Consider the following 13,758-nt stretch of genomic DNA (forward strand, 5'->3'; position numbering starts at 1 on the left):
TGCCACACAAGCCTGATGACCCAAGTTCAATCCCTGGAACCCATGTAAAGGTAGAAAGAGAGAAATGACCCCAGAAAAGTATTCTCTGCCTTCACCACATAATGTGGTTATGGCATGTGCACCCATGCATGTCATACACACATACTCACACAATGATTACTTTAAGTGACCAGATCCCCACTGTATTAGATCAGCTGCCATGTCAGGGAAAATTAAGGAAAAAACAAACAAACATCAGATCAACAGCAAACAGCAATCAATGTTGGTGGGGGCAGAGGGTCATTAGAATGCTGTATATATAATTACAGGCCACAGGATCAAAAGGAACCGTTGTTAACTGAGTCTAGTTATAATGTAGTTATAATCTAGTCATAATGTAGCTATAATCTAGTTATAATTCTTGGCATCTTGAATAATGAGATCATTGAGTCTTTCTCACTATGTAGCCCTGGCTGGCTTGGAACTGGATGTGTAGACCAGGTTGGCCTCAAACTCACAGAGATCTGCCTGCTTCTGCCACCCAAGTTCTGGGATTAAAGATGTGTATCACCACACCTGGCCCATGAGATCGTTGTTTTATCTCAACAAGGACAAAATGAGGCTTCTCTCATGAGGATAAAACGTACCGGCTCATGGAGACCAGCACGAATGACCCTCTCCCTGTGCCTTTTATTAATGATGCTGAATATAAAGTTCTTGGTGACATGGTTCCTTTGAGCTCACTCAACTTACTACGTAGTTATCACTTAACAATACAAAACTGGAAAACTTCACTAGCAACTGAATTATTTCCTTTCTCGTCTGCCTACATAAAAGCTCACTCCCAGGAGCAAGGGCAGCTGAGGATCTACGAGCTTCTTCTCTTGGTGTTGTGATTTTAGCAGGAAAGGAGTTGGGCTGACCTACCTTAAAAAGCTAACTGCTAAAACTGTTGACTTTCTATCTTACTATTTTTTTAATTTCTAAATATTTTTTATTTTTATTTTTTTTGTTTGTTTGTTTTTTGAGACAAGGTTTCCCTGTGTAACAGTCCTGGCTGTCCTCAGATTCACAGAGATCTGCCTGGCTCTGCCTCCCAAGTGCTGGAATTAAAGACATGTGCCACCAACTGCCCAGCTAAAATGAGTCTAGGATCTTTTTTTTAAAATATATTTTGTATTTTATGTGTGTTAGGTATGTGAGTGTTTGCCTGTGTGATACATGCACCAAATGCATGGTTGGTGCTCAGGAGAGAGCATCAGATCACCTGAAACTGGAGTTACCGTTGATAGTCGATATAGGTGTTGGGAATCCAACCTGAGTCCTCTGCAAGAGCAGCAAATGTTCTTCACAGTTGAGCTATTTCTCTAGCCCCTGTTTTACTGTTTTAAAGATGAGGTATGCAGTTTACACTTGGGACTGGCCTATGTGTATACTTACGGCTGCAAAGAGAGGTCTTGGAGCCTGTAGAAAGGCATGGCTACAAGGAAGGGATGGACATCTCAGGCAGAGGTGTCACTGGCAAAGTAGATAACAGCTCATTCTTTCAAGGACCAGAAGATGTTAGCATTGGCAGGCTTCCTGACACTCTAGAGATTTATAGCTCACTGGCAGTCTGAGCTCTGAGGTCGAGAATTAAAGTACTCATTATTTCATTGGTCAGTGAAAGAAGGCAGTGCATGCCTGGAGAGCCATTGTTGAAGTGACAATGAACTGTTTATATCATACACTCAGCACACCTGTGACACTGTGAATGCCTGTCCTTCATGTGTCTTGTTTTTCTTTTAAATGCTGAAGCAGTGTTAGACCCATGGCCTGGCAAGCACAGCTTAAAGCCTTTTGAGTTGGCTGAAAGTGTCTTTCGTTCTTTTTAAGAATGAAGCAAGTCATTGACTCTTCGTTCCAATGCTTCTCGTTGGCAGCTCCACAACTCCCATAATTCTGTCTAGATCTCTCTGTCCCTGAGGTGTCGTCTTGTGGCCCCGAACTTAGTCCTTTTCCACCATTTTCATCCCCTGTAGGACTTGGAAGACACAGTCTTAGAGCCTCTGCTGAAGTGGCAGGGCATGATACCATTTCTCTGATGTCCTTTGAAGATTTCGGTGATGGATCCAACCCCAGCATTATCCCAGGTGTACAGGGACTGCTCGGAGGAAGCAGCTCTTGTGGAGAACTATCTCTCACCATAGAGAATGAGCTCTTTATGTTTGGCCACTTTGGCTGTGTCCTTCCATGCAGGAACTTTCAGCTTCCCAGACTTTCTGAGGAATGTTGCCAGAGCTCTGACACACTCCTGCTGGTTGACGTCTTTTACACAAATTCCAGGCATCCTGAAGTCTCTGGGCTGCTAGCCAGGGGAAAGGGGATGAAACACAATGTGTGTGTGTGTGTGTGTGTGTGTGTGTGTGTGTGTGTGTGTGTGTGTGTGTGTGTGTGTGTATCTGTACGTATGTGTCCTCTCTGTCTCTCTTTCATACACACACACACACACACACACCTCTAGTGTGTACCTCTACAAAGAAGGGCACACCTTCATACGAATGCCTTGCACTATGACATCCTATCTTTTTATCTCCTTCAACCTGAAACAGTTCCTGAGTCTCCCCTTAACACACATGGCCTGACCCATTGGAAGATTACAAGGCAGTTATTTGGCAGTATGCCTTTCAGTTTGGGGCGACCTGAGGTCCTCATGACCAGACTGAGGTCATGTGTCCTTGACAGCAGTGTTGGGGTGCAGAAGCCGGGCTTTCATTGCATCCTATCAGTTTGGATCTGATTTCAGCTTGTCCCCGTTTTGAGGGTGTTCACTTTGTCACTTAAGAAGGTGCTTGCCCAGCGTCTCCACCAGAAGAATTATTTTTTATTATTGATGAGAACCTTACAAGGCACTTTGAAGATATGCAAATATCTGGTTTGTTAGCAAATTTTCCACTTGTTCATTTATTTATGTCTATGTGCAGTCATGGCTCTTGTTAACCAGTGGATTACAATCCGATACTACTATTATTCAGTTTAATATAGAGACAATCAACAATGTGGCCAGTAGGAACTCCTCCAAGATGCCTTTTATGTCTGATTGACTTGTATCCATCTTCCTCGAGTACCTCACTACCCCTGACTGCAAGAGACCCCAGGCTCAACCTGTACCACCCCTGAAACCAGATGTTTCCCCAAGGGATCCTGGCTCATTTCAGTGGGAAGGAGCCTTCATAAACCAAGATCTGGGCACCAGGCTTCTTCATTGCCACCAAGAGAGTATTGATGGCAAGGCTTCTAAGTAGATAGAACCAGAGAAGACGTTTGCATCCATACACAGATTTACACCGTGTTCCACAGTCTCTCTATTCACTCTGTGATGCTCACCTCTAACTCAAGTCTACTACTGAAGAGTTCATGCTAGTTTTCTGACTTTCCAATCTCATGACTCTCTTTTCCGAGTAAGAAACTGGCTCTACCACCCTCAGTCATTTACCTAATCGAGCGATATATACACTTGTAGTGGGTGCTCCATCTCTGCTCTGGTTGCTTCTCTGTAGGAATACCCTCTTCCTCTCCCTGCTCCAGCTGCTATGTGGAGGAGGAGGTCCTCCTTATTCTACCCTGGTGCTGATGTTCCATGTGGCTCAACCCCCAATACAGACACTTTCCTCACCCAGGGTATTATGGGTCAGAGTCTGGAATGGGTGCTCTCAGGTTCTTGGCTCCTGTTTAAGAATGAAATAAAAGCCTATGCAGGGGATGGAGAGAGGGCTCAGTGGTTAAGAGTGCTTGCTGCTCTTGCAGGGGTCCTGGGTTCAGTTCCCAGCACCCACATGTAACAACTGCTGACTCCAGTTCCAGAGGATCTGATGACCTCTTCTGGTTTGTTAGCAAACTGTATGCACATAGTGCACAGACATACATTCAGGCAAAACATTCATTCATATATATATATATATATATATATATATATATATATATGTGTGTGTGTGTGTGTGTGTAAAAAACAGTCCTACACAGACTGCAAAGACATTTTATTTAGAGTAAGCAATAGACCGGATCAGATACACTGTCAAGATTGACAGAAGGCCAAACAAGTGAGGCAATCAAAGGCCCCAGTTATTTTAGGGGTTCAAAAGGAGGTGACTTGCTTGGTGGAGTACAGAAGTTTCTGCTTTGATAGACTAGGATTGTGTAAATCTTTGCTTAAGGTGCATGCCCCTCCCGATTTTAGTCATGCGCATGCCCAGTTATACATAGGCAGAAGACAGTAAATAGGGAGTTTCTCCTAAAAGTTTACTTGGGTGTACAGTTTTGCCTTATTGTACCTGTACCTCTCCCCAGTTTAGGCTGGATAGGTCCATTACCTGTAATTCCAAGACCGTGTTCCAGGAAGTCTGGAATCTAAATGGGTCGTATCAAGGGACTGCTAAGAGGGAGTAACTTATTTCCATTGTTTAAAACAGGTGTGCATGCGACTTGATTTAGGCAGGAGACCTAAGTTGCTAACAAGTTTGTGGGTGTATTGTTTGGAGATGGGTGTGTGTATAGCCCAAGCCAAGTGGAGCCCCAGGCTGCTAAGCTAGTCCCTACGCTTGTCTGTCTCAACAGGGCCTCTGGCACCCATCCAGTGCCCTCCTCACTCTTACCAGGTTTCACCCTGGTAGAGACCTAATCTTACCATGCTGCCTATCTTTCCAAGCCTGACCTAATAATGTCTTTAAAACCTCATTGTTTAGAAGAGTTACACCCAATTTGTGAGTTTCTCAAAGCCAAGGACTATATTTTAAGCTTTTCTAAATTCTGGAGACATGTATGGAAAGGATAGCCATCAGGGCTTTATGACCAGTTAGTGAGAGAGAGTAAGAGATCGCATAGACTTTCATAGCCATCCTTTGCAAAGATACAGACTGATGGCCTTTGAACAGGAGTAGAAAAGAGATTGTAAGTGAACTATGAACAGCTTAACCTATATCTTAACTCTGTATCTACTAACCAAAAACTGTTTAGACAAGTGGATTCAATCCCAGACCACAGGACCTGGAGGAGCCCTGGTCCCCAGGTCATAGAGTTTCAGTGACATACTGTCTCCTCTCTTCAAGATGAATTACGCTGTGAGTGCGGGGCTGGTGGTGGGCATCTTCATTGGATTTCAAAAGAAAGCCTACACATCTGCGGACAACCTTCCTGCTCTCGCAGCTCTGCTCATGCTGTATGGGTAAGCCGTCTGGGCCAGGGGAGGAGATATTTTCTTCTGACAGTGAACTTCGGTCCTCTTGTAGTGGGGGCACATGCAAGCCTAGTTTCCAGCCCCAGAAGCTTCGGTGGAGCTAATCAGAAATCTGTCTGGCTCACCCCGGCCATGTAATTCTGAGTCCTAGTCCATTCAGGGAAAGAGATAGTCTGAATCTTCTTCACTTCCAACTGTCGCCTTGATCAAAGTCTGGGACTCGATCTCTCTCCACTTCCTCCCCAGCTCTGATTTCCATTCCCTCTGTGGGCAAGCTGCCCAGTGTGGTGTCTCTCTCTGTGCTTGCCAAGAATTGTCTGCCTACCAAAGAAGATTCCAGGCCATAACACTACCCCCATATCAGGCTAGAAGATGACGTAGAGAGCAAATCCAATCGAATTACGGAGCACAGGGCACAGCTTTGTAACCCTGGACTACCGCTTGCTATAGGTTTAACTGTGGGCAGATAATCCGTTTAACTGGACCTCAGGCTCCTTGTCTATAAAAAAGATGATGGTTGGCTCTTCCTTACGTAGAGAGCAGAGTCTTACCAGAACAATGGCCTCCATTCATCCCAGAACAATGGCCTCCATTCATCTCTCTTGAAAATGGACTCAGAAGCCAGCTTGACTGTGAACTATGAAATGAGCTGTGAAGATGAGTTCTTGGGACCTTCAGTTCTGCTTTCCCTGCAGTAGAGAGCATTGCCATGGGTGGCCTCTGAGCTTTATGGCTTGTAAAGTTCACACATAGCTCCTGCCTCATTTGCTCCTCATAAAACTCATGAGATGGTCAGGGCAAGCATCATCGGCTCCTTTTGAAGATGAGGCACAAAAACCAATGAAGTGTTTCCTTTCTCTCCCTGGGACCCCAGCCAGTTCAAATATGTCACCTGGTATAAAGAGGTCTAGTTAACAGGATGGGTCTTGGAACTCTCTCCCTCTGAGCTGTGTCATCTCACACAGATGGGCAGTCATCCCCATGATGTACCCAGCATCCTTCCTGTTTGACGTCCCCAGCACAGCCTATGTGGCTTTGGCCTGTGCTAACCTGTTCATCGGCATCAACAGCAGCGCCATCACCTTCGTCCTGGAATTGTTTGAGAATAACCGGGTGAGCAGAGCTTTCTTGGCTCCTTGGTTTAATTAGTAGGATGTTAGAGCAGATTCACCGGTTCCCAGAGCCATGGCAAACACTGTGCATGCAGATTTATGTGCACAGATGAGCAGGGCTGCCTCCCCTCCCCTCCCCCGGCATACTCCCTTCTCTTGCCTCTTGATTTATGTGCTCTGAGAGCCATGGTTCTGTGCGCCTCTTCTTTAAGCTATATATATTCACTCATGATTCTAACTTTTTAGATTAAAGCTAGAAAGTTTCCCCAGGAGGATTTAGGTTGTGTGTGCACAAATACACACACACACACACACACACACACACACGACAACATACTAGCATATACTGTCTGTCCTGCTCCCAAGGAAATCCTGAGGACAGGATTAGGAAATCCTGGTGCTGAATGACTCTGTTTACAACCTAGGAGTCCACTTGCCCTGTCTACACCCCCTGACTTCTCCCTGTCCAGAAGGGGGTGCCAGACAGAACCCTTAAAAAAGAGGAGAGTAGGTGGCTACAGAGCTGTCTTTATCCCTCACTCCTTATGGTTACTGTCCTACTTTGCCTGTGCCGTGCTCTGCCTATGCCATGCTCTGCCTGTGCAGTGCTCTGGCTGTGCCGTGCTCTGGCCGTGCTGTGCTCTGGCCGTGCCGTGCTCTGGCCGTGCCGTGCTCTGCCTGTGCCGTGCTCTGGCTGTGCCGTGCTCTGGCCGTGCCGTGCTCTGCCTATGCCATGCTCTGCCTGTGCAGTGCTCTGGCCGTGCCGTGCTCTGGCCGTGCCGTGCTCTGCCTGTGCCATGCTCTGGCCGTGCCGTGCTCTGCCTGTGCCGTGCTCTGGCTGTGCCGTGCTCTGCCTGTGCCGTGCTCTGGCTGTGCCGTGCTCTGGCTGTGCCGTGCTCTGCCTATGCCATGCTCTGGCTGTGCCGTGCTCTGGCTGTGCCGTGCCCTGGCTGTGCCGTGCTCTGGCCGTGTCGTGCTCTGCCTGTGCCGTGCTCTGGCTGTGCCGTGCTCTGGCCGTGCCGTGCTCTGGCTGTGCCGTGCTCTGGCTGTCCTCCCAGCAATCCAGCTCCCTGGTGTGGTGGTGGCCTGTGTCCTCAAGTGTCTCCTTAGCCTGTCCTTTTCTCACTAGTTCCTCACAGGTCAGAGGGTGGCCACACATCCGCACTGAGTGCTGCCAGAGGCCAGAGGCCCTGGCCTTGCTCTGTGAAGGCCCTGGAGCCCACCTGCTCACAAGGGGACAGGTAGCTTCGGCCTCCACTCTCAACAGCCTGCTTCTCTTCTCAGACGCTGCTCAGGTTCAACGCCATGTTGAGGAAGCTGCTCATTGTCTTTCCCCACTTCTGCCTGGGCAGAGGCCTCATCGACCTGGCACTGAGCCAGGCTGTGACAGACGTCTATGCCCAGTTTGGTGGGTAGCATCCTAGGTCTGTGAGTCACAACCATGGAGCCATCCAGGCTGGGAAAGCTACAAGGGTTCTGATGTCAGACCTGCAGCCTAGAGGCCGGGAGGGCACCGAAATGCTGGTCAGGCACAATGCTGCCACTTGGAAGGGATTGGGGTGCCTCTGTTTCTGTGGCTGGGGAGCCACAGGTGGGGCCAAGGACAAGATTTTACCCTCCTAAACTTTGACCCGGGGAGCCAAGAGGAACTTGATTTGGGGTCTCCTTTAGGCTCTGGCCTGGGTATCTGGGTCGTAGTCGGGTCCTCATGGGTGAGCCCGGGAGCCCTAATGCAGACTTTATTCCCGCTAATGGCCTCTTGCTTCCATCCCCAGGTGAGGAGTACTCTTCCAACCCATTCCAGTGGGACCTGATTGGGAAGAATCTGGTTGCTATGGCAATAGAAGGGGTGGTATACTTCCTTCTGACACTCCTCATCCAGCACCACTTTTTCCTCACCCGGTGGTACGTCTTACTGCGCCCCAAGGTGCCATCTGGTAGCGAGTGTTTCCAACCCTGGGCTTCACATCAGCATGGTTCTCAGAAACTGCATTCTGATTTTTTTTTTCTTCATTCTTAAGGCCTACTTGTTCTGCATACTACAGGAGAGAAGAGTTAAAATGGGCCTGTTAGAATTTGAGACAAGTCTCTTCTTCAAACTTTTAGAACTATAATGGTTTCATTTCAGTTACTAATACTTAACCTTCTTGTATCGTTACCACATCCCTGTCTTAAACTGGATGCTAGCACTGTAAATAAGGATTACTGTGGAATATCCAAGATATGAGGAAGCAGGGTTTTGACCTATGAGGAGTGAGACAAAACAAACTCCCTTGCTAGCTGGAACGTGGAGTGCAGGAGTCCCTTTGGGTCCTGGTGATGGGTGAGGACAGCCGGGGACCTAGGGAGAAGAGAAAGAAAGCAATCCAGCCTCCATGCCCATCTCCAAGCAAGATGTTTGCCAACCCTAGAATTTCCAGAACATCTCAAAGATCAGCTCAGCCAGCTCATGCTCCTGCCTCGCCATTCTTCCCCAGGCTCTTCTCCAGCCCTGCCTGCCTCATGCTGACAACCCCTTCAGAGGGCCACACACCCAGGGCCCTGAGTCGCAATCGCCCAGGCCCTCCCTAAGAACTTTTATGACAATTTTCTTGTTGTTTCTTAACCTTTCCTTCTCTCGGGGTGAGTTTGATAACATGTAAATAAAAGGGTCTCCAGGCTGGGTGCTTAAAAATAACCTACTTCCCTAATGACGGGGTTGAGAGGGCTGAGAAAGAAAAGAAATCAACACACATGGAATAAACAGTCAGTGGTGCTTCAGTTATGGGCCAGACTGTGAGAACCTATGGGTGGGCCTCCCAGCTCTTTGCAGACCCCTCAAAAGTGTTGTCCATAAGGTTTAAAAGAGAAGAGGGGAAGAGAGTTGATTTCCAAAACTAAGTCGTTTTAAACTATGATACTGCCACAATTAAGTGAGCCCTAGAGGATCAGAGAGGCCTGGTTTCCAGACACTCAACACCTACACCCACACCGATGATTAACAAGCACAGAGAGTGGAAGGAAAGAAGGAAGAAAGGATGCTCTGGGGAGAGGACAAGGCCTGCACAAAAGTACAGTAGCCCCAGAGAGTAAGAGTAAAGCATGGGATGAAGGAACTCCCAGGGAGTCATGGAACAGGAAGGGGAGGGGGTACAGGATGGGTACAGAGGGAAGACGGTGTTGGGTCGTGAAGTGCTCCTCATCTTGATGACTTGGGACTCAAGTCTAAGAGCAGCATGAAGTCCCTGGGGGCTTTTAACCAGGGAGTGACGTGATCATGATCTTACCACAGCTGGGAGGTGAGAGAGGAGCTCACGCTGATATGCAAAAGAGACAGCAGTGACCAGGATGGGGACGGAGGCCCTGGGCAATGATAGAGAAAATCAGAAGAAAGTCCTTTAGACAAGAGTTAGTGATAGATCAGATGTGGTCCGTGAGGGAGGAGAGAAAGGCTGAAGCCCTAGGCCAGGCATGCCTACCTTACAGCCTACTGGCTGCATGCATCCAAGGGGAGCTATGAGTATAGCATGATGCACTTGTAGAGGACAATGTCATATATCTGTGTCAAAAGGTTGGACACTCGGCACATAGGTGGTCAGAAGGATTTCCAGAGGAGCAAGATTCTCTTGGCAGGGCAGAAGGAAGAGAACATGCTGAGGCTAGCAAGGGGGAATGGCCTGCATGAGGTAGGGACCAGAGCACATGCCAATGGTTGGTAGAGAAGTGAGTGCATTAAAAATGTGCAGATGGCAAAGGCTTGTGGGACCTGCCTGCAGGACACGGAAGCTTGGAGAATTAGACTTGGAACTTACAGCTTACAAAGAACCAAGAAATCTTTGGAAGCATGAACTTACAGCTTACAAAGAACCAAGAAATCTTTGGAAGATGACAAGGCTATCTTGACATTGGGTCAGTAGGGAAGGCTGCAGGAAGAAGGAAGGGCTGGTAGATAATAGCTCACTGACATTTCACTTGCCACAGAGAAAAGCTTTTAATAATGCAACACGAGCTTCCACCAGGCATCATTCAGAGTTCATCTTCACACATCCCTGAGATAGCCTTCTTCCTTCCCCTTCACATGCTTGAAGAAGGCAAGGCCCAGAGAGGTCTGGCAGCAAGCACAAAGTCATGCATGAGGAGGCAGGGCTGCCATGCAGGGCTGATTTGAGCAGAAGCACGTGACCTCTCTGCCTAGTGTCCCTCCTGTCAGGAGCCATTTTGACAATAGACTTAGAGGAAAGAAGTCCAGGGAAGTAAAAATGGGGGATGGGATGACAGGTGAAGCGGACATTGTGATGGTTACTGCATTCCCAGCCCAATCTTGTCCACATTCCTTCCTCTAGGGTCGCTGAGCCCGCTAGAGAGCCCATTTTTGATGAAGACGATGATGTGGCTGAAGAAAGACAAAGAATTACTAGTGGGGGAAATAAAACTGACATCTTAAGGTTAAATGAACTAACCAAGGTGAGGGGCACAAGTGGAAAATATCATCTTGGAGGTACGAGCTGACCCACACATGGCATGGGACCATCCTGTTGTCCTGTACAACAAGCATGCCATCTCTGTATTGTCACTTGCCGTCCAGGAGCACCTGTTTCCCATGGTACTGTCCCTGCTGTTCATCTTGGGTACTGCAGGGCCTCCAGAAGAGCTTCTCCAACTGAGTGTCAGCATCTGCTCTCTGTTCAGTGTGTGCGTCGCATGGTCCTCCCTCCACACCTCTCCTGTCGTGGCTCCTCTCCTGTCACCATGTTAATGTGTGACCTCCTAGCGTTGGTGGCTTTCTCCCAAAACACTCTTTGCTGCCTTCTGCTCTTGGCCCACTGTCCCGCTCTACCCCTGTCTTGGTCTTCAGCCCGGTTTCCTTGCACCTTCCAGGTTTACTCCGGCTCTTCCAGTCCAGCCGTAGACAGGTTATGTGTCAGAGTCCGTCCTGGAGAGGTGGGTACCATACAGACTAGCTCTTGAGAAAAACCAGCCCTTAACCATGAATCTTCTCCCTCCTAGCAGAGCTGGACGATAGGAATCTAATGAAAGCCAAACTTTCTAGTAGATACAGGGAAAAAGAAAACAGAATAAATTTACTGTTTTTATTTTTCTCAATATAGCTAAAATATTTCAATGTGTAATTACTATAAAATAGTACTGAGATATTTTTCATTTTTCTTTGTTGTTCTTGTTCTAAGTCTTCAAAGCCAGTGTGTTACATACACACTTAGCACCCATGTCAGTTAGGATTAGGTGTGCTTTCTGTTGGTAGCCACACATGACCAATAATCTCAGGGACGGCAGCCCAGGTATAAAACGACACTTCCAGCTCTTGCACTGGCCTGGGGTCTGGCAGTGGAGACCTCCTTGGTCACTAGGGCAACACCTGTTCTCTGTTTTCTCCTAGTGCTTTGGGCTCCTGGGAGTGAACGGTGCAGGGAAAACCACCACATTCAAGATGCTCACTGGGGACACCACAGTGACATCAGGCGATGCTACCATAGCAGGCAAGAGGTGAGTGCTCTGTCCTGCCTGTGGTAGAGTGTTCCCCCACAGGCCATGTTTCTCAGTCACATGCCAGAGTAACTCTGAGACCTCCCACAGAATGTGATTAAGAAATACACAAGACAGAGGCACACTGGGAAACCAAACTACACTGTATGGCTCAAAGAGTGTTCTTAGCATGGATTCCTAGAAAGTTCTGGGAAACACTAAGCCAGTGCTTCTTCTTCTCTGTGGGCTATAAACTCCTTTCAGCAACCGATGAGCCCTGCGTCATCTGCCGCTGTAAGAATATTCCATAGCCTCCCATTATCTCCCTCCTGACAGTTTACAAAGCTCTGAGGAATTTATTGAGTCCTGGGGTATACCCATGATCCCTCTGCAGCCTCTGGATCCCAGGTTAAGAACTCCCGGGATAATACATCCTTTCTCTAGGTTGAGTTTCAGAATGGAGGTCCTCATTCAAGGGACCTCGGGAGGACTTTATCAGATTTGGCTGTTGGTATGCCAATCCTTTCTCTCATCAGACTAAGGAAAGTTGAGAAAGAGAAAGCTGGCTGTATCCTTGGCTTCTGGAGAGTCACTATGGCCTCTGGAATAATGTGAGTTTAAACAGACTTGTCCTCTAGGAGGCAGGGCAGGGAAGAGGATGAATGGCCTCATTGCGGGCTGCTCCTGAACAGCAGTGCTCCCACACAGTGAGGGTGCTCACACAGTGAGGGTATTCACACAGTGAGGGTGCTCACGCAGTGAGGATGTTCATACAGTGAGGGTGCTCACACAGTGAGGGTGCTCACACAGTGAGGGTGCTCATACAGTGAGAGTGCTCACGCAGTGAGGGTGCTCACACGGTGAGGGTGCTCATACAGTGAGAGTGCTCACGCAGTGAGGGTGCTCACACGGTGAGGGTGTTCACGCAGTGAGAGTGTTCACGCAGTGAGGGTGCTCACACAGTGAGGGTATTCACACAGTGAGGGTGTTCACACAGTAAGGGTGCTCACACGGTGAGGGTGCTCACACAGTGAGGGTGCTCACACAGTGAGGGTGCTCATACAGTGAGGGTATTCACGCAGTGAGGGTGCTCACGCAGTGAGGATGTTCATACAGTGAGGGTGCTCACACAGTGAGGGTGTTCACACAGTAAGGGTGTTCATACAGTGAGGATGTTCACTCAGTGAGGGTGCTCACACAGTGAGGGTGCTCACACAGTGAGGGTGCTCACACAGTGAGGGTGCTCATACAGTGAGGGTATTCACGCAGTGAGGGTGCTCACGCAGTGAGGGTGCTCACACAGTGAGGGTGCTCACACAGTGAGGGTGTTCACACAGTAAGGGTGTTCATACAGTGAGGGTGCTCACGCAGTGAGGGTGCTCACACAGTGAGGGTGCTCACACAGTGAGGGTGCTCATACAGTGAGGGTGCTCACACAGTGAGGGTGCTCACACAGTGAGGGTGCTCATACAGTGAGGGTGCTCACACAGTGAGGGTGCTCATACAGTGAGGGTGCTCACGCAGTGAGGGTTCATACAGTGAGGGTGCTCACACAGTGAGGGTGCTCACACAGTGAGGGTGCTCATACAGTGAGGGTGCTCACGCAGTGAGGGTTCATACAGTGAGGGTGCTCACACAGTGAGGGTGCTCATACAGTGAGGGTGCTCACGCAGTGAGGGTGCTCACACAGTAAGGGTGCTCATGCAGTGAGGGTGCTCACGCAGTGATGGTGCTCATACAATGAGGGTGCTCACTCAGTGAGGGTGTTCATACAGTGAGGATGTTCACTCAGTGAGGGTTCATACAGTGAGGGTGCTCACACAGTGAGGGTGCTCACACAGTGAGGGTGTTCATGCAGCGAGGGTGCTCACGCAGTGAGGATGCTCACAGCCCTCTGTTCCAGTTTATAAGTGGGGACAGACACTGCTGACAGCTCCCTGGCATCTGCTTGACTAAGACCCCTTTTTTTTGCCAAAAAGCCCTGCTCAACACAGC

At 48.6% G+C, this 13,758-nt stretch overlaps 1 protein-coding gene and 1 pseudogene across 1 annotated transcript in view; one reads left to right on the top strand and one right to left on the bottom strand.

Annotated features, from left to right (window-relative positions):
• Positions 1–13,758, top strand: part of Abca4 (ATP binding cassette subfamily A member 4) — a 145,837-nt gene that overhangs the window by 112,234 nt on the left and 19,845 nt on the right. Inside the window, exons 37-43 of the mRNA XM_052730603.1 lie at positions 5,064–5,179; positions 6,157–6,304; positions 7,588–7,711; positions 8,079–8,208; positions 10,626–10,746; positions 11,161–11,223; positions 11,678–11,784. Coding sequence (XP_052586563.1) covers positions 5,064–5,179; positions 6,157–6,304; positions 7,588–7,711; positions 8,079–8,208; positions 10,626–10,746; positions 11,161–11,223; positions 11,678–11,784 — 809 coding nt within the window. The remainder of the gene's footprint in view (positions 1–5,063; positions 5,180–6,156; positions 6,305–7,587; positions 7,712–8,078; positions 8,209–10,625; positions 10,747–11,160; positions 11,224–11,677; positions 11,785–13,758) is intronic.
• On the bottom strand, positions 1,805–2,308 carry LOC128105441 (40S ribosomal protein S19-like; annotated as a pseudogene).

Source organism: Peromyscus californicus, unplaced genomic scaffold (assembly GCF_007827085.1).
Source record: "Peromyscus californicus insignis strain IS unplaced genomic scaffold, ASM782708v3 Scaffold_9__1_contigs__length_137607984, whole genome shotgun sequence".
In the NCBI taxonomy this organism is placed as follows: Eukaryota; Metazoa; Chordata; class Mammalia; order Rodentia; family Cricetidae; genus Peromyscus; species Peromyscus californicus.